The sequence below is a fragment of the Vanessa atalanta genome, chromosome 20, assembly GCF_905147765.1.
Source record: "Vanessa atalanta chromosome 20, ilVanAtal1.2, whole genome shotgun sequence".
Taxonomy (NCBI): domain Eukaryota; kingdom Metazoa; phylum Arthropoda; class Insecta; order Lepidoptera; family Nymphalidae; genus Vanessa; species Vanessa atalanta.
Window position 1 is genome coordinate 3,602,916 of NC_061890.1, and position 24,846 is coordinate 3,627,761.

A 24,846-nucleotide genomic window follows, 5' to 3' on the forward strand; every position below is an offset into this window, starting at 1 on the left:
TAATTAATCTTATAAAACGACAATTTGAATCTTAAATTAGAAGTAAAGATAAGACCTGTTTCAAATGAAAATTTAGTCGAGAATAACTTAAAAAACTAAGCAATTATTATTAAATAAAACCTTATTTGATGTAACTTAAGATTTATTTCTAATAATTTCTTGTACTTGTAGCCAGTTTTATAATATGTCTTTAACGAACTAACGAAATGCAGTTGTAATAATCATCAAATGCTGTTAAAAAATAAACCTCACCCTATTTTATGGCTGCTTATTAAAAAGCCAAACCAAAACATATGAATTACAGTTGGAAACATTTCAAACTATGAATGACTTTCTTTAAATATCTGATGTAACATATCCTTAGAAGGATGAAGATTTCCAAAAACGCAAAGAAAATCATATCTGGTAATAAAAAAATACACAGTGTAACATTACATATAAATCACGTTTTTCGACTGACTGACTGACATAAAAATATCATCACTAATTATAATGATCAGAAGGAATGTGATGACATAATTTCGAGGTTGAATCGCAATTGAAGTTCTTCAAATGATAGATGAATTAAGTATGATGTCTTATAGCCCCTGTCGCCAGTGGAAGTAGTAACCCGGATGTGTTTATTCTCGTAATTAGAAAAGTGATATGAAGGTAAATAAATATAGAATAGGCACAACATCGACCGAGACACGTCCCAGCCGGCACCATTTCTGGCCAAATCTTAATTAATTGCCTCTTCAGTTGGGAGCTGAGGTCCGTTGCCAGACAACGAGCATTTAATCGAGGATTAATCTGAAGATCCGAGAATATATCTTATATAAATATGAAATCAAAATATTAGAAAAGTATTTTTATGAAATGTATTTTAATATACACTAAGCAGTTAGACTTTTTTTAGGTTATTAGTAATATTTAGTAGATGTTTTTTCTGAATAATATCGAACCAATATTAATAATAAATATCATAAAAAAGTAAAGCCATTAAGTTTATAATAACTATAGAATACACTTGAAATTTTAATTTATAAATTAAAGACGAAATGCTGTTACGTGTGTTTCAGACTAGTTGTCGATGTAATGTAACTAACATTCGTGCCAGGTTTATATAGGCATCGTTATTTTTGCGTGGCACGCAACACGTGAAAACGCAAACGAACATGGATTTGAAGCTCAATTTATCACATTGTTAGCATTCGTGTACTTACCTACTAAAATATCTGGCAACACAGTTATTTTTCTATAAATTTGTCTCAAACAGTCGACAATACGAACAGCTGATTCGCTTATCCGGGCTCAAGGTCCCCTAGGCCGAGGTTGGCCTCCCCTATTTCTCCCCTTCGGGAGGGAGGCGAACGCTCCACTCACCGTTCGTTTGGGGAGGATATCGAAAATTCGATATATTTTGATTAAAAGCTAGAATATACGGAATTAGGATGAGTGATTCACACATACAACTTTCTAGATCGTTTCACTCCACTACTGTTTGTTACAGACTTGTGATTACGGAGAAAATAAAATAAGTTAAAAAGCATGAAAGCCATAGTTAAGGTTTTACTAATGAAACTCTATTATTATTATCTTTTGAAATGAGCAATTATAAAATCTGAATGTAGTATTGAGCTGTATGTACATATATCTTGTACCGTAGTATACTCGGGACAAGGTCGGCTTGTTTGGCCCACGTAGCTTTTAATGACAATAAAGCATTCACAGCCCACTGCAGTACACCTACAAATATTACGCAAAAACTAATCTAGAATGTTCTAGTTCTATATAAGACTAATTTCGAGAATTATTTAGAAGTTTATAATAAATAAATTGTTTACTAACAAATAATATTATTGAAATTGAATTATTCTCCATTTAAGAGTGAATAAATTTAAAAATACACTATTATTTTTAAATTGAATGTAGCTTCAGATGTAACGTTACCAGTTAATATATATTACATTATATTATCACGTTAGGTACTTCTTCAATTATATCACAGAGACTTGATTCATACATACTACGCCATTAGAAACGAGAAAAGATAAGAGACTACGTACTTCGTTGCAAATAGATAACTGCTACATACACTCCTTGGTTGTCATTTTACATGACTAAACTTGTTAGGAATACTTTTAAACAACGCCTCTTTGTTGTTTTGACGCATTAACAACAATAGCGTTTCGACAAACTTAGAAATCTATGCTCCTAAACACAAGACAAGTCGCATTTCTTTTGATAACAGATAACTCGAGACCGTTGATAAGTTTACGTTAGCGACGTTGCCGCTCCTCATTAATGGACAAAAAATATTCAACATTTTGGTTTCTATTCTTAAAATGATAAGAGTTACAATAGCGCATACGAATTATCGCAACGGCGAGACGTTGCCGCTCTGCGCGACGCCATTTGCAAGTCGGATGGGTCGCTAGTTACGCCACACTCTCTCAAAATAAAAACAATGCTTTAGTTATGCGTCGCTAACAAAACCAGTTGCGCTCCGCTACATTAAACTTTTTAAATGAATTATTATGTTACCCATGACACGCATCAGGACAATTTATATGTGTCAATTACTTATAAGAATTTACGTAATTATCTATTATGACTTCGATATACAATATGTTTTCTATAAATATTAACGAACCAAAACAACGTTAACGCTTAAAGTTGGTTAATAGCGTCGGAATTTCTATTTATAAAACATATTTTGCAGAGTAAGTTTTACGTCTGAATTTGATTACACTTATCTTATTCATTACGTGCGCGCTCGCCTTTTCTCGAATTTTATGGCCTGTAACTCGAATGTTACGATGGAGTCAGAACAGGAACGTCTAGCACGTTGTTACGATTCCTATGAGCCGTAATTGTTCGTTTTAAATATTATATCTTTTATTACACGATAAAATAATATGAAAAACTTTTAAGCTTATAGTGTAGACAAAATAATTTAATATTCTACATAATATTTTAGGCACTGAATTAGTTCGTAGTTAGAATTCAGGAAAGTATTTTCAGTGCCAGTTTGTTTAAAAACTAACTTATTATTTATAATCGATTTTCCGGATTAGTTACATAGTATACTATATATATAAGAGTTTTTCTTATGTTATTCATAAAAACACGTTATCAAATGATTCAGCACTCGTAAAATTTCATCGTCATCTCTATTTTATTTGAACGTTTATTTAGGCTAGCAGGTGGACAAATATTTTTCGTCGAAAGCTAGTAGCGTTGAGTAGCCACTGTTTGCGCGGCTCTCGTGTGGCCGACTCGAGTTACTATCTCCGGACGTATCGACTTTCACGAAGCCATGCAACTTTATACCGGAGTTATACACTACTTGCTGATATTATGTGGCAAAATAAACGACGTTGCTTACTTCTTGTTAAATACATTGTTAGTGGATTCAATTAAACCAATTCGACCAATACAGTCCAACTATTTTAAGCATACCACTGTCGTCATTTTACGGCGACAAAATGCTATGAAAATATTAAATGAAAAATTAAATCATAAAATAACTGCACTATACATTTTCTACCTCTTGACCTGATATGTACGAGTCGACAGGAGTTAGCGGAACTACTCCATTGAGTATTGACGGAAATATACGCCCGACAATATTTTAAGATGGCATCGAAGTACCATTTAACATTTCATTTTGCAGTTTAACAAAATGAAACCACATAATTTTGTGTGTTTCGTTGAGAAAGCTGGATCTAGTCATTAGAAGGATTCTGCAGCTACTTCTAAAGTTTTCTCTAAAATATCATCAAATTATGGTAATTTATTATGTGCGTAATTTATTGCAGATATTTTATTGGCAGACTTAACGAGCTAAGTTATATCGAAAACTGATTTTCGATTTAAATAATATTTAAATTAATCATTGTTTATTTAGTTTCTGGAAATATTAACTAACGTTTACAATTATGTTTAAAAACAATTTATGTTAAGTTATTTTATTGATGGATGTAATTGAATTATAAAATTAACTATGATGTTTTAACACATTTAAATAAATTTTATTTTTACAAAATCATCCGCTTTCCTTGATTTTATATCTGATGGGACTTCTCATACAAATTCTTTCCGAAAGGCTTTAAGCCAGTTTTATGTATTGCAAAGAAAAAAAATATCTTCATATCATCAGTATACTTATAAAGTTTGCAGTAGTAAAAGGTAACAAGGAACTGTTGTGCCATCTGGAATTCTAACGGAAATTTTAAGGAGTCAAAGAAATATTTTTCAATATTAATTCGCCTCTCAGTTCGTATCTATACACAAAGGTATTATTTATTTTAATATTTTTTAAATAAATTTTTACACAATTAAGGTAAAAATATTGAATAAATTACATAAAACATTTTACTGGATACACAATTATTAAACGTATACATTTTAATTATAATTGAAATAAGTATCCATCCTCCTGGTATTTTTTGTCTGTGCAAAATATTTTAATAATCTCTAAAAGTTAGGAACAAACGGCTCTTTGGCAAATGTAACTGGCTGCTGCGTTAACTACTACAGCTTGGACGGCAGGTGCTTGTAGAGTTGGTGTTTCCGGACCCCGACAAGGGGAGTAGCGGGTTCCACCGAATGTACAATTACATTACAACCACCGGCAGGTTCTTAGAAAGCAGTCGTATAACGCGAAGGTCCCACCTTTCATACGCCACATAAAGGAGTTAATAAAGGAAACTTCTAGATTTTATGAACACAATAACGTTTTGGATAACAATGTGACTCCATTGTGGATTCTGAGAAATGTATTTTTTTTTTATCACGGCGCCACGACATACATATTTCATTAGCTTAGCTGAATGATACACGGCACAAATATGCGAGCGAGCATGAAATCTTAATAAACTACGCTGGGGGCAATACATCGATAAATCCAGACGAGTTTGTCACGCTTCATGACTTGACGTCACATTTCTATGAATTTACAAACATACGTTATTACTATATAAAAATATTATATATTATCGGTCACGAACAGTAATACATATAGGAGGACACATGGACCACCTATTGATAACAATAAAACTATAAGGAGAAGAAATCGTTCTTATGATATATTTATAATTATATATAATTTTCCACGCTTTCTATTTTCCAAGAATAATTTGATATAGACGACTTTATTACTAAATTCCTTTTTACTACCACAACTCTCATATCCAAGTAGCCTAGTTTTATTATTACCTGTAGATCGAACAGATCGGTCCATAAAATGTTTCAAAAATTGACGTACAGAAATAGAACCTTTTGATCATATATCGAATATAGCATTAGGTTCGTGTCAGGGTTTAACTAGAGCAATAACATTGAACTAGGACATTACCGCCCTGTGTGTGTACGTTCACGATCGATTTGAATCAGTACCGATTGTTTTATAAAAATTATAATGAAATAATCACATCAGTAGATAAAAAACGCTACTACTAATTACAAATAAACCTGCAATTCACCTGCACATATATAAACGGTAACGAGGAAAACTGGTTTAAAAATCAAGTCGTTTTCCGAGAAATAAATCAATACGAGATTGTGTTCCTACTGAGTTGTTTCCATTACGTTAAAATATTATTTTCCACTTCAATACGATACAACATACCTGTAAGAAATATATACCATTCCCTTGTGCTTGTAGTTATACTGGCTCACTCATCCTTCTAAACGGAACACAGCAGTGAGTGGGTTGTTCCCATCCAGACGGGTTTGTTCAAAACCCTACCACGAAGTGAAAGTTATATATTCTTATGTTTCTCAATAACAACTTACTATGATTATAGGTACATAAGAAAATATAGATGCACACAATACTTCGCTCACTTAGAACATGTGGAACTTTACCAAAGACCGCGGGTTCCGATCCGGGCAAGCACCACTTTTAGAAAATATTGTTAGACCACGTCAATATCTCGGATGAAATTGTGCCACGAGTATATCCTATAATTCGTACTGGGAACAGCATGGTGGATTATGCTTAAAACTTTCTTCGTAAAGAGGAGAGGAGATAGTCGCCCAGTTGTGTGACTGTGTGGGTTGTGTTTTCCTTACTTAGTTGCTTGATTTGTAATCTGCTTAAGATTAACATAAATTAATATTAAAATAAATCCTTATATTGTTAGAAACGTTTATAAACATAAATTTTCTATAAAAATGTAACAAAAAGCAAAACATTACATCGCGTCGGCCGCATGCTTAATTGTGAAAAGATTCACAATCACAACTTTACTTGTTATTAATTGTATGAATGGTATCGGACGCGGAGGTCGGAGCGGCAACGCGGCGCCCGTGCGAAGCGGCAACATGGCGCCTCGGGTGCGGAGCGGCAACCTCGCGCACTGATTCAGCACATCGCATTCAATTTTCGAGATATCACGTATGTATAAACGTACTATCGTACCTATAAAGGACGTTATGTTGGAAGTTGTAATAAAACTAGAAGTTTGTAAACTTCTACATTAAATATAGATGTAAAATATGTTTTAACTTTCTATTTGTAAACTCTTACATTCGCTAGCTACCGTTGTGTGAGATTTATAACCACATATTGCGTGCGTTGACTGTTATTTCCATCATATTTTTCTATATTAGACTTGTATACTCTTTTAAAATATAATTCAATTATTCTTCTACGCTGATGTTGTCGACATAAAAAAATATATTTCCCTAGGCTAAAACGTAGTACGTCTCCAGGGATTTAAAGTTGGCTTTATAAGAATTCCAGCAGATAACTATGATAAAATTAACATTTATTTTTTGTATAAAATATGAACAAAGTTGTCTATACCTTTGGGAAAGTGTTATCATTGTTAGCACCTTTATCAGACTTGGCTTAACAGATTGGACTTTGAGTATTGTATTTACTAATGAAAGTTGAATATAAACATACCTGTGTTATTATCGAAGGTAATAGTTTCAAAATAATACTTAAATAATAAAACCATAATGATTTCTTCAGTTTAGATAGAAAATAAAGATATATTTTTGAATATCATATTTTATTAAATTATAAATAAACAAAAATAACACATTTTTAATATTGTTTAAGATGATTATTTTATATTTTGCGATTGTTATGAAGGTCGTGCTCAACGATATCGGAGTGTTCTGCCAACTGCCAAGCCAAATAAAAACGATGGGACGAATGACTCATTCCATAGAAAATTCTGCCGAGTTGAGCGATAAATAACAAAAGTATAATTCTGATGGTTGTCGGTCAGGTGTTTTGTACCCATATTTCGTTTTATGTATGTGCATTTTGGTGGTGAAAGAGAAATGTCTTTGCGTAAAATCAAACCTGATCTGTTGCTCGGTTCCTACGCGTGAGGTAACCGGCGAACAAGCATTCGCATTTATAACATTGAATCAGCAATATACCGCTAATATTTGGTTTCAAGTATTTGATAATTGGTATCACCAAACACCTCAACGAAGGCTCTGCACTTTTGCATCATTCATCAGTCATCATCTTTGTGAAGAAAATATCTTCTTTCTACAGATAAATAAAAATTTAGATTATATCACTTAGAAATTTGTACATGTACCCCAGATTATAATTAAATTTAACATGTTGAAACTTGTTCAACCATAGTTTCAAAGGTCAACGTAATACCCCGACTAGGGTAGCCGGGATTCCTCTTGCATACATGGACCGACGGGAATACGGGCAACTATGTAACGTGAAATATTTCACAAAAATGTTAGTTTTTCCACGAAAATGCGAAAATGTTTACATTTTTCAGTGCTAAAGTTTGTTGTTGCGATGTTTTTAATTTAGTGAGTGATGTATGTTTTTCATTTTTTTTTTTTTTAATAATACGTATATTATTATCTGCATCGGAACATATATACCGATGTACAAATAAAATAACGATATCGACGAACATTTTGAAGGTTAGTTAAATAAATATTTGCCTTATTATTAAGCATAGTACTGTTATGTCAATGAAAATAACTCATGTTAAATAGAATATTTACATAAAAAAAAGAAACCAAATTTTTCAGCCCAGTTTTGTAAGTGCAATATTTCGGGTATAAAAAACAAAATGACGTGACGCACAAATCACACACCTCAGGATGTAGAACTTAGAACTCTAATGATTGTCAGAAACGAGTGCACACCCGTCGTCCATTAGCTTTGTACATCGATTTTTTCAATATCAACCAGCAAAAGTTCTTATAACTGTTTTGTTGCTATCTTTGTCATAAACCTACATTTGTTTTACATGAAATTTACGTAAACCAGTGTTTACAAGAATTATAAATCGTTTACAAAACCAGAATTCAGAAGGTTATCTCAGATTAATTGTGAAACTATTTTGGAATGTGGTTTCTCGTATGAATGCCGACCAGAAACGTTAAAGAATCTCATAGAAGACAGCGATAAATATGGGTATTTATTAATAACAAATAAAATGACTATTTTGTTTGAAAAACAATATGTAGTAGTTATTTGACACTATGAAATCTATGATTATAATATTTTAATAAAATGAATAATAACGTAGCATGGCCTCACTCGACGACGACGTTTGTCACCGATAAACTTGTTAAAAATCCAAATGTCGAAATCGAACCTACGACCGTTAGTGTAATGAATAACAATGACCAATCCACTCGTACTTTATCGGCAGGTTAACCCAAATTTGTTATTATCGATTTGAGAGAGCAGATACGGTATCGATTTTCATACAAAGTTGGATCGGTTCCAATGATATGTAGTTCTGTTGAATACAGGATGGCGTTGTAAAGATACATGTATACATATACGCTGCCAAAAACTAAAATCCTTTATACTATGAAAAACTGAAATGTGTCCAAATTGTTTTAGACTGCTTATTCATGATTAATATTTAAGTGTAAAATGTATTTTGTTCCTATTTTTAATTATAGATTAAAACAGCATAGCATCACATTATATATCAGTAGAAGTAGAATAACGGACTGTCTACCTATATAAGCGTCATAAGTAGTTAAGCCCAAATCACTGTATCTTTCTAGTGTAAAATCTTACCTTTTTATTTGCTTTAACAGATAATATAAAAAGCCTTAATTCAATGATAGTTTTCTTTAAAAATAGAAGTATCTTTTCATTAGTCGATAATTCATTAAATTCGAAAAGTACTGACGTCAGTCGGTCAGTACAAGTACAAACCTTAAATGCTAATGTACCTAATGGTGGCCAGTGTTCACAAATTTTTCTACTATTCTATGTAATAATGCAATATAAGTTCAATGATTGGACATGTTATATGTTGATTTGCCGAGGCGAGTTGATGATAAAAGTATTTTTAATCTTATAGGTAACTTACGAAGGAATTGCGAACATTTCCAGAATTTACCAACAATTTCAGTGAAAACGCACCTCAACGAACTGAGCCAAATAGATTACCAAACACGACAAAAGATAATTTCGCAAATAGAATTCAAGTATAAAAACCGCACCTCTTGTAGGTACTCAATTTTACCTGCGGACTATTTAAACATCTATCAGAGACAGAACGTGGAGATTAAGTTATACTTTACCGGCACAATGATGGTCATTGTACTGTATTGTTAACATTTGCATACACCATGCAACATTATAACGTAACTACAAATTACGACTTTACCCCACTTAACATAAAGTACGTTTTTAACCGCGAGATAGCATTATTTACATGTATGTGTAACACATAAGAGAACTAGCTCGTCGTAGACGGTGTTACAGTATATTTTCGTGTGGCCGTGTGTGCATGTGTGCTAGTATGCAAGTGAACATAAAGATGCAGAATGCAGATGATCCTACAATACACCGGACGTGCATTGTGCCCGCAACTGGTGGCGCAAAAACAGCATAGAATGAAAATAATAAGAGTAGACGCATACTGCCTGAATGTATTTTCATAGAGCATCCTCTTCTATTTTTAAAAGTCTATTTATTTTGTTTTAATATAATAATATTAAATGTACGTAACCTTTTTCATTGTTCTTATCTAGTGCATTTTTTTCTTAATATCATCGATATCTAGTCTACAGAGCGATGGCTGTAATTATAATAATAATTTTATTTATACCCAAGAAATTGAAGTACACAATTTGTTTGCAGTATTATCTAAATTTAGGGTTTTTACATTATTTTATTGAAATTAACCTGTGCAAAAATATTGTTTAAGAAAATCAATACGCGTATGCGTTTCTTCGTTATTTATGCGTTTGAGATAAAATTAAAAAAAAATGTAAGTAGGTTTACGAGCGAATTTAAAGAGGCACACAACGCTTTAAGCTAGTAGAGGATAAGATTCGATAATAATTAACAAGACAATTACTATTGATATAACTATTGTATAGTTAAGAACACGACAACTATACAAGAAAAATCATGAGATGCTTTGGTAATTAATAGCAAAAATTAAAATTATGAATGTTACATTATCTGTAATTGAAAAATATGATCGTCTCTCGTGTATTCTCCGACTTATGTGACTTTGCCAAAACAATCTGTGAACACTTGGCACGGCTCACAGCCGTTACGCAAAGAATTCAATCGTATACATGACACAATATTTTAAAAGAGGAATTGTGCGTAAAATAAAAGTAAACAAATACTGAACGCGTGTGCAACTCTCAGTGGCGTCACGTGACGCGAGTGAAACCCTTTTGCGTCAGAAATGTTTTCAAGCACTGAAATTCGACCTTCGATGCAAACTTTAGTTCACTTTCATCGCGTATAATTAAAGTTAAAAAAAAGAAGAAGAAAAACAAAGTTATGATTATTTATTTCAACACAATAGGCAAGCAAACGGCCCTGAGTGTTATAAAAGGGTGCGTATAATGTGCAATAATACATTACTCATCTATCATATTATACGTATATTGTCTGATCAATGTTGTACTAATAACAGCGTGACATTAGATATACACAATCAATTATAATTAATCGATTTTAACAGAACCCGGCATTGATAGCGCACATGGGTCGGAACATACTGTAGGGTACATACTGTGAGTACATTTCTATAATATTGTAGAATTTCCAGGAATTAGCTAAATTAAATTGTACTTTAAAATAATGTCCACTGGTGACGGGCTGGTTCATTTACGGCCAGAGGAGCGGAATTGCAATGCAATGGGGTAATGCTGCTAGCATTCTTGCCACCATACCACGCGGTCATTTGTACAATAGCTGTTTTTAGTTTTTATTTCTATATTTAATATAAAGGTACTTTAAGGTACTCTATGATAAATATTTGTAAAAAAAGATATCTCAATTTCATCTATGCTTATGTTTTAAAGGATAATTGAAATTGGAATATTTTATTTGATTTCGAGTCGGCAACCCTGAGCACGCAAGATGAGACAGAACAGAAACAGGGTACATCTAGTACAGTACTGTACGATCAATGGCAGGTGTTCACTTTGTTAACTGAAACACAATGGAAGAATAGAAATGATGCGAATAAAAGCAAAGTTACCGACCCAAGACGGCACGTCTAATTTCGTTCTGAGAAGAGACGCTTCGGCTTTCGTCTTGTGACTTCTCATGTTATACGATGTGATATGTGATAAAACTACGGATTAACTTAGGTATTAGCTTAAGTTATGCTACTAACAATGTATAAAATACGATAAAAAAAAATTATGTTATAAGACTGGTGGACGGGCAAATGGACCACCTTAAATAAGTGATCACCACTGCCCAAAGACAGTGGCGCCGTAAATAAACTTTACCATATTTACATCGCCAAATCGCCACCAACCTTGAGATCTAAAATTGTATGTCTCTTGTGCCTAAAGTTACACTGGCTCACTCGCCCTTCGAACCGGAATACAACAATACTAACTAACTATCAGTATTTCTGCTTGGCGGTAGAATATATGAGTGGGTGGTACCTACCCAGACCGTCTTGCACAAAGCCAAATACCAAGTAGTCGTAAAGCGTGAAGTTAGTATTTTGATTATCATGAGTGCTTGTAAATGTCTACTTGAATCGAACACATTTAGATTTTATAATGTTACGAGTATCGTATGCCACTTGGCCTTCTTCTGCGTTTCAATTAAAATCAAAACATATTTCTCTGAAGTAGGTGTCCACATGCATCTTTGAGTCGTTGAATTGCATCAAATGCATGTTTCATTCCATACGATACGGCCTGTTATAACAGTATATGAAAATATATTGTTATTACAGATTGTACGAATGTTTAAAGAACTTGTCGATATATTTTTCTTTTTATAATAAAACTGTATGTTTAATACAGCCAAAAGATAAGAAATATGTATACTTTTACTATAGAGTTATTCTGACGATTCTATGCCTCGGTGGTTCCCCTAAAACCAACCAAAAATGCAAATTACTGATATTGAAGTGCACAAGTATGTCGCACGGGAACGTTCTCATAATCCGGGGCAGCAATCCGACATAATATGGAGTTGACCAGGACCTGCGACGGGTTTACGTGATTTTCAAGATACTGTTTTAATAAATCAAAATATTCTCTATTCAAATAGAATTATTAAAGCATTTTTGAATCGTCATTTACACTGTTGAACTAAATGTAAGCTATCTTCGTAATTCTAGGCTGATATTTCGATTTTTTTTTGTCAGAAATACTCGATATTATTTTGTTGAATACGACCCAGCTCAGGACATAGGATCTAACATTAAAGTTATATTTGTTACCACAAATGTATTTGAGGATAATCTTGAACTATTATACTTCGAACGTTCCAAGCGACCTTCATTGAACTATACCATATTTTTATATTTCCCTTACCATTTATAAAAAGTATTCATCATACAAAATATATTGCTTCAAAGGAAATCAGGTATTTTTATGTAATGTATTTTGTGAGGTTTCCCTTTGAGACTTCTTTTTTATGAATACATGAAGAAACAAAACCATCACACAAGTACGAGTATTAATTTGAATAGGTTTGTAAAAAAAACTTTAAAATGTTTTATTATTATATGTACACGAATCTTTGAAGAAATCTAAGTACAATATGTAGATTTTTTTTCGACTCTTTTTTCCGACAGGCACGTCGTATGTAAAGTACCTACATGTATAAATTTGACTTTTAAGCTTTTAACTCTTCATCGTGAATTTTTATTTATCTGCAAAATTATAGCCGAAATTTATGTCTAGATAAACTGTCAAAGCTGAGATCGCGTCGACAAAAATAGTGGCCAATAGTTGGCCACTGAGTACAATAGTAAGTAGGATGACTTTTGACGAGTGTCACTCACATCAAGTAAAAAGAGTAGGCTCGTTTGTTTTTGGTTCTTTTGTTTTACGATACTCTACCTAAATATATGAATAATCCAAGATTATATAATCGACCTTTTGTAGAACTCCCAGAGTATTCTTGTCGGACTTAAAACCACACATACACTTGAAACCCATGATTTCGTGTAATTGAAATGATAATCTTATAAAATATACTGTGAATCTACGATTCAAATTAGTGATATTAAGTTAATTCTCACATATTTTAACTAGTAAAAAAAATTTTCGAATTTGGAAGATACAGAATTGACGACCTATAAAAATTTCTCAATGTCGTTAATCAATACAATTAATGTCAATAAATATTACGTATTTAAGTTAATACGTGTGTAGAAATAGAAATAATATTTTATTTATAAAATTTGTTTCATGTCCTTTTATCACAGTATCACTCTTGTGTTTTTGTCAATGGTACAAACCAATCCTGATTATTAGCAATTTTAAACATATAATAACATTACAAAAATTAAATAGCAGAATATATACTTTTTACTGTTTACATTTTGTTTTAAATCAAGAAACGTATATAAATCATTTGCTAAGGTTATAAAAAAAAGAATAAAATTAATGTTTAATTTCAAAATTATACTCTTTGTTATGACTAAATTATGTATTTACCATGAGATTTAAATGTAAAGTTTGAACTTTTAAGTTCCACATAAAGAGAGAAAAACAAGTAATTGAATCGTAAACATTTTGAGCGCTAGTATCCAGGAAGCGCTTCGGTCGGAATCTAAAAATCTCCCGCAATTAAGCTATAAACAAACTTGAATAATTTAGCAAAGTGAAAAAAAACGCGGCGCACCGGCCCCTGTTGCCGTTTGTAAGTGGGTCGAGACGGCAACGCCGCCTAGCGGTACCGGTGCGGCAACGTTGAGTGCGACGTTGCCGCTCCATTCCCACCTACATCAATACCTCGCACGATAGGCCACACGGAGCGCTGAACGTTGTTGGTAAATTATAGACTTTATAAACACTACAGCAAAAGCTATATAAGTATGTATACTTATGTATCTCCGCGTGACGCCCACCCTACCGTACGAGACGAGACTGTTTTGAAATTGGAATTTGGAACTCGTGCACAATATTGTTACGACTAATTTTATTATCTGTTTTTCGAGCTATTTTTAAACCAAAAATTTTCAATGCCAATGTTGTAATTTATGTAATTATATGTTGCGATTCCGCACTGATCCGTAGGTTCACAAATCAGGCGTAGTGTTTACGCGATAAGATTAGTTTGGTGATATAATCGATAACTTTTATGGTTTTTGCTACGCTTTGTCATACCGGGTTTACAAAAAATACAATTTTTGAATTAATCAAATAACGCCAGACCAGACAAGGCTTGTTTTTTTGTATAAATTAGAGTGATATTTAAACACGCCTACACATTTCGTCTACACGTACACGAAAAAAAGATATTATAATTCATCTGTCTCTGGGCAACAGTATTAATTATATTCGATTTAGTACTTTGAATTTGTCTATTATATTGATACAATATATTTATATATAAATTATACACATACACAATTAAATACTATAATATATTTATGCACAGGCTCTAAGGTCTCTCAGAATAAATTTCTTTAGGCAGACGCTGAAATAGGCCTAGGCAGTGTTATAGACATTAGTACCATTAAAGCATTGATTTCAATCGTATTATAATCAACAAAATGGACTTGATAATACATTAATTCTTATTTAGCATTAGCATAAAAATATCAGTAATAATCATTAATTTGTAACCTAAGTATATATTATTCTCGTTTAATTAGAAACGTATAGAAAAATTTAGAACAAAAAAACATAAATTTCATGAGAAAATTTGTAATAAGTAACACTGCAATGCAACAAATTTACTTTATCTGTAGCACAAAAATGAAATTGTGTATTAAAAAAAAAAAACAAGGAAAACTGTTGATATATTTTTTAAAGAAATGGAATAAAAATGATGACAGACAGCAGCACAAGTTGGCAAGGGCGCGTTTTATTGAATGAAAAAAATATTTCCGTGGCGCTTCCATATTTTTTTTATATGCAATGACGTTTGAATAACATTGGTTGGTGCATTGATATAATCTGTGAGGATTCTTTATTTAAAACGCTCTGCAGCAATGCGTCATGGAATACTGGAGAATACGTACGTACTATATTATAATTTATAATATACCTAATATTTATATTCCCGCGCGCTAATGTATTCAAACATTTTACCGTAAAATTACCTAGATATTATATTATGAGTCTGAAGAATAAATGTATAGAAAACTTTTAGAAAGAATTTCCTTCATACATTACGACGACGGTACGACTTTATTAATTTAAAAAGAATAATTATATTGCTATACAATGAAGACAAGTAAAAAGTTCCTGCGAATTAGTTTTTCAGAGATTCCTTTATACCTTACTAATCTCAGTAACTAATCTTAAAAAATGAATATTTGTTCTTTATTTGTGTGTTAATTAAAAATTAAAATAAAATTTGATATAAAAATAATGGAACGTAATAATTTAAAAATTATTATATAATAAATCTTATATGTATATTTCTAGTATTAAGTAAAAAAGCCTTAGGTATAGCGGATATGCATACGGTCACTTAAATGATGAACTATGACATTACTTCATAATATGTTATACCTTCACTAATATTTATTATAAAGAAAAATACGCCATAAAATCCAAAAGTAATGAACGGATTAAAGAAAAAATGGTATGCACTGGTAGAACTGTTGGTAACATTATTTGTTAGTATATGGTTTAAAAAAATATTATATATATTTTTTTCTTAATAAATTGCACCTGAAGCCGTGGCGGATCGCTAGTAAATATTACATACAGTAAAAAGTAACAGACCACAGAGAAGTGGCTTATGAGTTGCCGTGGGTCATTCCCTCGTCCTAGAGAAAAGCTTAGAATGACGCTCTTCTTTACTAATTACACTAACCACCTATATGGTCTATTACAACCGCAATACGAATAAAGGAAAATATACAACATTGAATTGACGCGATACCATTGGTCGATTCGCCAAATTGCATTTTGAATGTCGCCGAAATTGTTATCAGACCTTTGGAAGTGAAATTAAAGCGAATATAAGTAGTGAAGTGGGACATCATTGTATTATATTGTGATATGAATAATCAAGAACTATTTGTAGTACATAATATAGCAGAGCTATAAGCAACTGCAGCGGAATACCTAAATCTATAGTTTGTTTATTTTTACTCCTTCTTTGATAGGAATATACGTGAGGTATCCCGTATTCGTCATTTCGTACCTACATAATAAGTTTACCTACTAGGTCATCGCGGTCTTGAGACTCGCATGTAACGTAACTGTGCATGCATTGATTACCTGTACATTTCAAGTACATCGAGATGCTTATTAATTTTGTATTTGACAATAACCTACATATTCACAGGCTCTGATTGCATTAGTTTCATATTTCGTCATAAAGCCAAGCCGGAGTAATTTCTGCGTACATGAATGTTTAAATACAAAAACAATCTGAATTATCCGTCTTTGCGTTTCCGAATGATTGTGAAAGGTAAGTTTAAGCTCTGTAAGTATAGAGTAGGCTGCACTATAGATAGGTTTAGTATGTTCAGTCGGTCGCCGTGGAACTCTGAATTTATATTTATGTTTGAATGACAATTTCATGTTAAGTATGATGTAGCTTCAATCGAACACAGAAATAAAGCAAACATTAGCGAGGGTCCCTTACTCGTACTCTATCGGTCGGTTAGATAAACAGGCTTAAAAAGTGGTTTATGAATATTTATTCTCAAATTAAATTAATTTAATGGTCAACTACGTTATCTATAACATCGATAAAACTAACAGGACTGTATTTGTGTATTTAGGGTTGTCAGGTGTCTTGCTTTAGCTTTCGGATATGTTTAGCTTTACCCTGAAGAGTCTAGCTAAATATTTAGGTGTATGACCTGACTTTTGTTTGGCTTTAGTCAGTTTTTTTTACACCGAGTGTAATAACAATTCTGTAGAACATGGAATGCCGAATATTACAGAAGTTATGTGTAGATGTAAACTTTTAAAAAATTGTCAGTAAAAGTACCTTTAGTAGTACATATTAGTATCTACATATATCTATATTAGTGAGTATATACCTATTTAGTAGTGAAAGTCATACTAGCCCATGCGTGTCAAGTTACGAGTGAAAATAAATAATAAAATAATTTATTTCCTCCAAACTCGGTCCATTACATACATTTTCAAGCTAAATTGCAAAGGCGACACAGCATTATGAAATAAATTATTAATGGCATAAATTCGGAATAAGTTTCATGTACGAATGACAGCTTTTGACAGCGGAATACGAACATTTCAGTGCTGGTGTAGGCATTTAATTTCCACGCAATATTTTAGGTATGCTTTGTATACATTTTTTTTCTTTTTAGGCGAAAAAAGTGGTTGCTATTATTCGGCAGAACTGACTTATTGGATTAAGCTAATAATATAAAGAAAAAGAGTTATCAGGTCCACTGTCAACATTTTGAAAAATCAATGATCGCTAAAGTTAAATAAAGAAAATTACTGGTGTCAGTGGTATTTACAGATAGTCACCTCAAACAAAATCTTCAAAATCTCCTAAAAACCCACAAACTTTCAATTTATGGACACAAACTAAAGAATCGTATGTTCTTACAATATACGTACCGAAATTGTAGGTGATAATGTAGCTAAAACAAAAATTGAACTACCACTTGAAGAAGAGGAGGCATTCACATCTGTATCTCCTCCAGAAAATACATAAACAAAGAGGACATTACGAACTGATTTCCGAAAGTATGATAACAAAAAAAATGATTCAGAAGAGCATAATCGCTGAATTAGTTAAGGAATTACATATAAAATATTACGTACAAGTGAAAAATAGTAGATTTTCGTCTCGCATATCGAGATAATATAATATAATAAAAAATCTTGGCATATCATTTTAAGCATAAGCGACAACCCTAGCGGACGATCACGCAGTGTCGGGTTGACAAAAAATAATAATACACGAATGCGTATTTAAAAAGTTGTTTGAATAATTAAATACATCATAAAATAAGGTAAAACAACAACTAATATCGCGTGTGTTCCAAATTAGCCCATATTTTGTTGCCATACATTACCTATCGAATAATATAATTTGCCTTCTTTTGTATTGATTACTAAAAAGGTACGAAGATTTTCGAAACGATTTAAATAACGATATTTATTCATATTATTCGTACTGTTATTATTAGTAACAATTCCGGTTCCATTGACGTTATTCATCGAGGAATGTTTGAAAATTGACATGTTTCGGAATAACTTCGTTCCCATTAGCCTGTTCATGGAGCGGACGCGTCGAAATGACATCGTACCAAAAAATACTTACATTATAATTTTAATTATGTTTTTACACATATTTCTTTTTAATACCACATTTAAGATTTTCAATTTATCATGTGAACTAAGCTTTGCACTGTTTGAAACCAGAAGCAAAAAAAATGTTTTTGAAAAGATAATTCAAATAAGTTAGTTTCCTTGACAATAAAAATAAAAAAACAACAAGTGACGTAATGTCATTCACAAGGCGACGTGCGACTGCTGAGTCGCAGGGGGCGGGCCGACTGTCGCAACCCGGCCAATCACCGGCGACCAACGCGCGCATCCGCGGCAGTCGCACGGCGCGGTCCGACCCGAGTGTGCGTCAGTTTTGTCGCATAACAACATCATAACAAACGTTAATCTGACCTACAAGATCTTACTCTGAGATCTTTGTGTTAAATCATACAGATTTAGCTTTTGGAAAGTGTATAAGTAGTAAAGGTGAGTACTGTTATGTGTTTTATCGAGATCAACACAAATTCTTACGACTTACACAATGTTTACGCTCGTTAAAGATTCCAATTGTTGTATTGATATATACTATATCTACATGAGATATATAAATATATATTAAAATTATTAAGTATATAAAATATATTAGGGAGACATGTAACATTAAACATGATGTTTATAATAACCTTAATCGATAGTTTGATTCACCGCATTCAAAAATCTGACAAACTGCCATTTTGAAAAAGCGTTAACTTTTAATAGTAAGGCATTTCTTAATTATTTTATGCGACATTGGTTGCGAATGCTATATCGATCAAAATAATATTTATTTCCGCCTTCTAGTTTCATAATTCTGTCGACTTTATTTATGATAAATGTTGTCGTATGTAATGAAGCATATTATTTATGCAGCAAAACGAGTGACATGATAAAGACAACGCTTTACCAATTGAACCCGGCGCGTTTGATTGAGGAAATAAAGAAACGTCCAGGTCTATACCGGACAGAGCAGCCCGCGGACCGGGAGGAGAAGCTGCACCTCTGGAAAGAGGTCGGAGCCGCTATATACGACGACTGGGACAGTTTTAATAAGGCAACTGCATACGATCGAGGTGCCTATACACACTTGCAACACTTAAATAATAAAATTTTCTTATACATTCTTTTTTTTAATGTCTTGTGCTCATTTAGTTCGTTCGACTGAAGTTCAGAAATATTGGTACTAAATTAAGCATAGTAAATTTATGTAAACCACGTTTAATGAACAAGCTATTTTCGAAACAACACATTTATCGGCCTAATATCCAATTGTATGTAGTTCAGTTCAGAAAAAAATTGAAATATAAAAGATGAAAGAGTAAAGAAATTCTACATTCAAGTAACAAAAAAATATTCTGGTTTTATCTTGACCTTATGTCGCGCAGTCCTCCAGTTGCAAAGGAAATGGCGCTCACTTCGGGACGCGTACAACAGGGAGCTACGAGCTCGACGCGCGGCGCCGCGTGGCAACCGACGCGTCTACATTTACTTCAAACGTATGAGTTTCCTCGGCGGCTTCGAGGGCAGCGTTAGTGATGAGTGAGTATGGGAACTTTAGTAGTTTCACTCTAGCGATACAATCTGATCACGCCCAGTGATTCAAGGGGTCATTACACTTTTTACTTAGTATATATATCACATATGTATTACGATAGTCGTGTCTTAACGGATCGTCTTACTGAGCTGCAGTACGCTTTCGGGCTCTTATTTTCAGTAATAATCTAAGTTACTAATCACTATAATTTTCTGATGTTTAAAATCTATTAACGACATTAAAATCGAGATACATGTTCGAACAACTACCAGTTAAGTATTTAAATTGCTTTATAAGTCAAGCCATGGCACACCGCTGTTCATGAGATGTATATTCGATGCGCTAATATTCCTTTAAAGGCACAATAGTCCAATCAAGTAACTAGTGCAGGAATACGACCGGAAAATCCTTTGAGATTCGGGTCGAAGGGCTTTAAAAGGGTTGAATTTTATCTAAGTAGGTAAGCCCGGCTATAGAAAATGTTGCAGTAAATATTTGGTGCAAAAGATATTTAAAGAGAAATGTTAATTAAAGTATTGATTTACGGCATTTTTGTAATGTGTTCATACATTAAAAAATTGTAAATAAATTATTTAAAATTAATTTCTTATCTACAAAAATAAAGCGGAGACGATAATAATAATCACAGGAATTTTATGTCACTCCTCAGTTCAGCGAACATTGGAATGTTGATTTTAAATGTTTTTTTTTGACACAATCTCGTTATCTATAATGAGCAAGAACTGCATACTCGGTTGAGTTATGAACTGCGGGGCCGAAGACCTTGACAGGTAGGAAATAAAGCATCCGTCATATGATACACGGGTTTGCTTTTTGCGAGTCAACTGTTACTGCGTTGGGTATTTTTCTTGGATTTATGGTATAGATGTTCGTTAACTGTACTGGTTAATTTGAAAATAAATTCTACTAGATATTGTATTATATAAAGCAGTCATTGAATAAAATTTTCTTTATGTCCTTTAAATATGATCCCCTAAAGCGATTAACATATTTATTATCAGATAATTATGTATGTTTATGTTTATGTTATGTATCAGATAAATTATCAATTCAGATCACTATTTCTATACTTCAATAGATTTTGTTTATGCTTTACGCATTTTAACTTGAAGTTCGAATAACAAATAACAGAAAAGGTTGCTCAATCGAAGTACCCAATAATCTGCTAATAATTGGTAATTTATCAGCGACGGAGTCGTTGGACCGCGTAATTGCTTTATAAATAATTAAAATAACTGTGAATTAAATGCTTACGTTAAATACAAATCGATAGTCTTCATTAAGGGCATTATTTGTAGATGTCCTTTAATTAGCCAACCATTACGAATGTAATGTCATACGAATGTGTGGATTTAAGATTTTTTTTATATAACAGTTTCAGATTAAAAACAATTATGTATTTTTTTTTATTATCAACTTCCATAAGGGCTTAAAGTTCAAGATATCGGATATGTTATATTATTTATGGAAATTTCGAACCATTGAAATTTATTTAATTTTCCAGTGACGATCAAGATGGTAACCAGGTGATATTTAGCAACCAGACCGAAGATCCTCTTTTCAGTAGTCACACAAGTCATACACCGAGACGAAAACGTCGAAAGAAATCCAGTTCGGACGGGGACCAGGCTCCGGAGGAGTTGGAGATGCCGGTCTTTCCCGTGGATATATCTGACGATGGGGACAGCGATAAATTATTTTTGCTCTCATTTCTACCGGAAATGAAGCAATTACCGGCGAATATAAAGATGTGGGCGAGGGCACAGATAGCAAATGTTATGCAGGAAGCCGTAAACTCACATTTCAATAATTCAATACCTGGAAGCAGTTCAGATAGAAACGGAATGGTCAAACAAAGGAGGGATAGTTCGGAATAGATTAACGATACAACCGAGTATTTGATTAAGTGGAAAATGGAATTGACTTAGTTAATCTTGAATTTTCCCGTCATTTTGTTAACATGAACCTTGATGTTAGATTAGCTCAAATTGAAAGTATCGGACACTTTTCGGAAGTACAGAATTTATACGTACATTCAAGATAGTCGTAGTGAAATTTATTAAAGTCTCTTAGAAAAATTGCTTTTCGGCTGTATTTTTGAGACTTTTTTTTTGTCTTTTCTTTTATAAATAAAAACGACTGTATTGTACCTTATACTAATATAAGCATGCATCGCATGCATTTATGATAACTAGTACTTAAAAGATTCAGAAAAATTATCGTTGTTTATAAATTTTATGTAAACTTGAATATCTTTTAAGTTATTAAATATAAATACTTTTTATAATCTAACATATATTTGGAGGAATTAAGACTTTAAAATATCTAATACGTCTTTTAAGTGGTGTGACTAAACAGTTATACATGTAAACAGTATATTATAATTATATAAGATTTGTAGGTATATCCCTTGAAAGTTGTTGAATGTCTTACGAAAATTCTATACTAGGCTAGCTACTTAACATTTCAATAAAATTATTTTGATAATGTTCGCACCTATTTATTTTTGTATCCGCCATTTTGTTCCTCATCTGTGTATATTTTATTGTGTTTTATTATTCATTTTTAATAAATATGTATAACATTTTCTACATGAGAACATTTCAGAAAAAACTACTTTAAAAATAATTTGAATTACAATAAATTTATTACATCGTTTAGGGATTTCTCGGGTTTTTAAAACAAGTTTCGGTCAAGAAACATTGTTACTAGCTTACATCCCACATTCGAAGTAAGCTCACCGGGGACGAAACTTGGCCGCTAAAGTTCTGAGCCGACAAACTTGGCTACCGCTGCCCTGTTTTCGCTTGTGTGAGTCGTGAGTTTTACATTTGGTATTTTTTTTTTATAATGTATGTTTATTTTATTTATAATTAAGTCATCATATGATATAAACATTGGTTTCAAATATTTTTAAAAAACAACAAGTTAATTATTGTGACGGACAGATAGACAAGAAGCAGATTCAATTTTTTTGGCTTTTAATTATCATCGATGTACGAAAACAAAAAAAAACCTTTTAAATGATTAAATGGTGATAAATGCTAATATTTAAATATTTGACTTAGTAATTACCCCTTCTACCAGATTATTGTTATACCTGAAACAAAAATGACATTAGTTTAAAACTCGAGAACCTTTAATAAAAGAATAATTCAGAAACACGTACTTAATACAAAACTAAACAAAACATTTTAAAGTTCAAACAGCATTACAGTCAAAACTTCTCACTCGCTGAACGTAATCGTTCAGAAACGAACTTTGTGAAGGAAAATTGAAAATTTTTGCAAATTCTCAACTTTCGCTATAATTCTAAACTTCCGAGGCTCTGAGCCAACCGCGATTATGCACTTCTCATAAATCTGTGACATAAAGTATTTATAAGATTTCGCCATCGTTTGTCCTGTTCAAACAAAAATACGATACATTATTAATGTGACGATTTTTTTTTTGTTTTGAATGTATTATTATAAAATCAGAAATATCATTTAAGTCCTAATAAACATCATTAGTTCAACAGTGAATTCGATGGAAAGATTTTTCATCAAAGATCATACATATAGCAATATTTTCTATCCATGTAGGTAGCAGTTTCAATCAACAAATTACTTTCGATACAGCCTTTTTTACGGCACTAACACAAAGGCAAAGGTTGCCGCTAAATGAAAACGTCCTTGAAACGGGACGAGTTAATCGATTATTCTGATTTCTGTTGAATGGACGCTAAAATAACTTGCCAGTTGTTATTGAAAACGTGTCGTTCATTAAAATAAAGCTCGAAAAACAATTGTCCAGGGCGTTAAAATGTTTGTAATGTTAAATAATTAATAAACAACAAATGGGTATTATAAACAAAACGTTCAAAACACACGTCCTCATTAGCCTATAGACTTCATGCGATTGGTAATAACTCAGCTATATTGTGCACTACTAAAGTGTATGATTAATATGTCTATATTTATTATACAACAGTATTACACTTATTTCCACTTCAAATTAACTTTTAAAATCCGATAACAGTTTCATCGACGTTTAAAACGCCACTTTTTTTGCAAATCCATAGTGAATATCATAGATTAATCAAGCTCTTAACCAATGTCAATTTGCTGTAAATTGTTGTTTATTTGGCTTTTTTCCTGTTATGGGTGGAATAGAGCATACGTATTTATTTTCCTGTGGATATACACACATACTTACCTGGGTATACTTTTGTAATAAACTGTTAAACAATTGTTGACAAACATAATAATTTTTAAATAAAGATGATTTGATGATTAATTTAATAATATATAAATACGTTGCATGTACTTAATAAATGCATCTATTCACACGAACCAGTCACCGACGGTGAAATTACATACAAATCATACGTTAATAGTATGTAACATGTCTGTACGATAGACTATCTCTCCTGTCTAAACACTATATCTAAAGTTGCTTGTACATAGTCAGATAAGTTCAAATGTTCATTTAAATATATTTGATAAACCAAATGTATTTACAATTCCATATAAACAGAACGCAAAATAGTCCAATAACAGCGGACGAGGCGGTGCGGCGGCGCGGCGCGGTCACTGCGGTTTGCGATGTTGCCGCTCAGCTTTGCAGCGGTTAGAACGCAGCGCATTCGATAT

General features: G+C 32.4%; 2 protein-coding genes across 2 annotated transcripts in view; one reads left to right on the top strand and one right to left on the bottom strand.

Moving 5' to 3' along the window:
* Positions 1–24,846, bottom strand: part of LOC125071855 — a 110,905-nt gene that overhangs the window by 63,419 nt on the left and 22,640 nt on the right. The window lies entirely within an intron of this gene.
* Positions 18,939–22,646, top strand: LOC125071856. The gene is made up of 4 exons (XM_047682266.1): positions 18,939–19,107; positions 19,531–19,730; positions 20,043–20,196; positions 21,717–22,646. The coding sequence occupies exons 2-4, from the start codon at positions 19,544–19,546 to the stop codon at positions 22,087–22,089; spliced, it is 714 nt and encodes a 237-aa protein (XP_047538222.1). The 5' UTR covers positions 18,939–19,107; positions 19,531–19,543; the 3' UTR covers positions 22,090–22,646.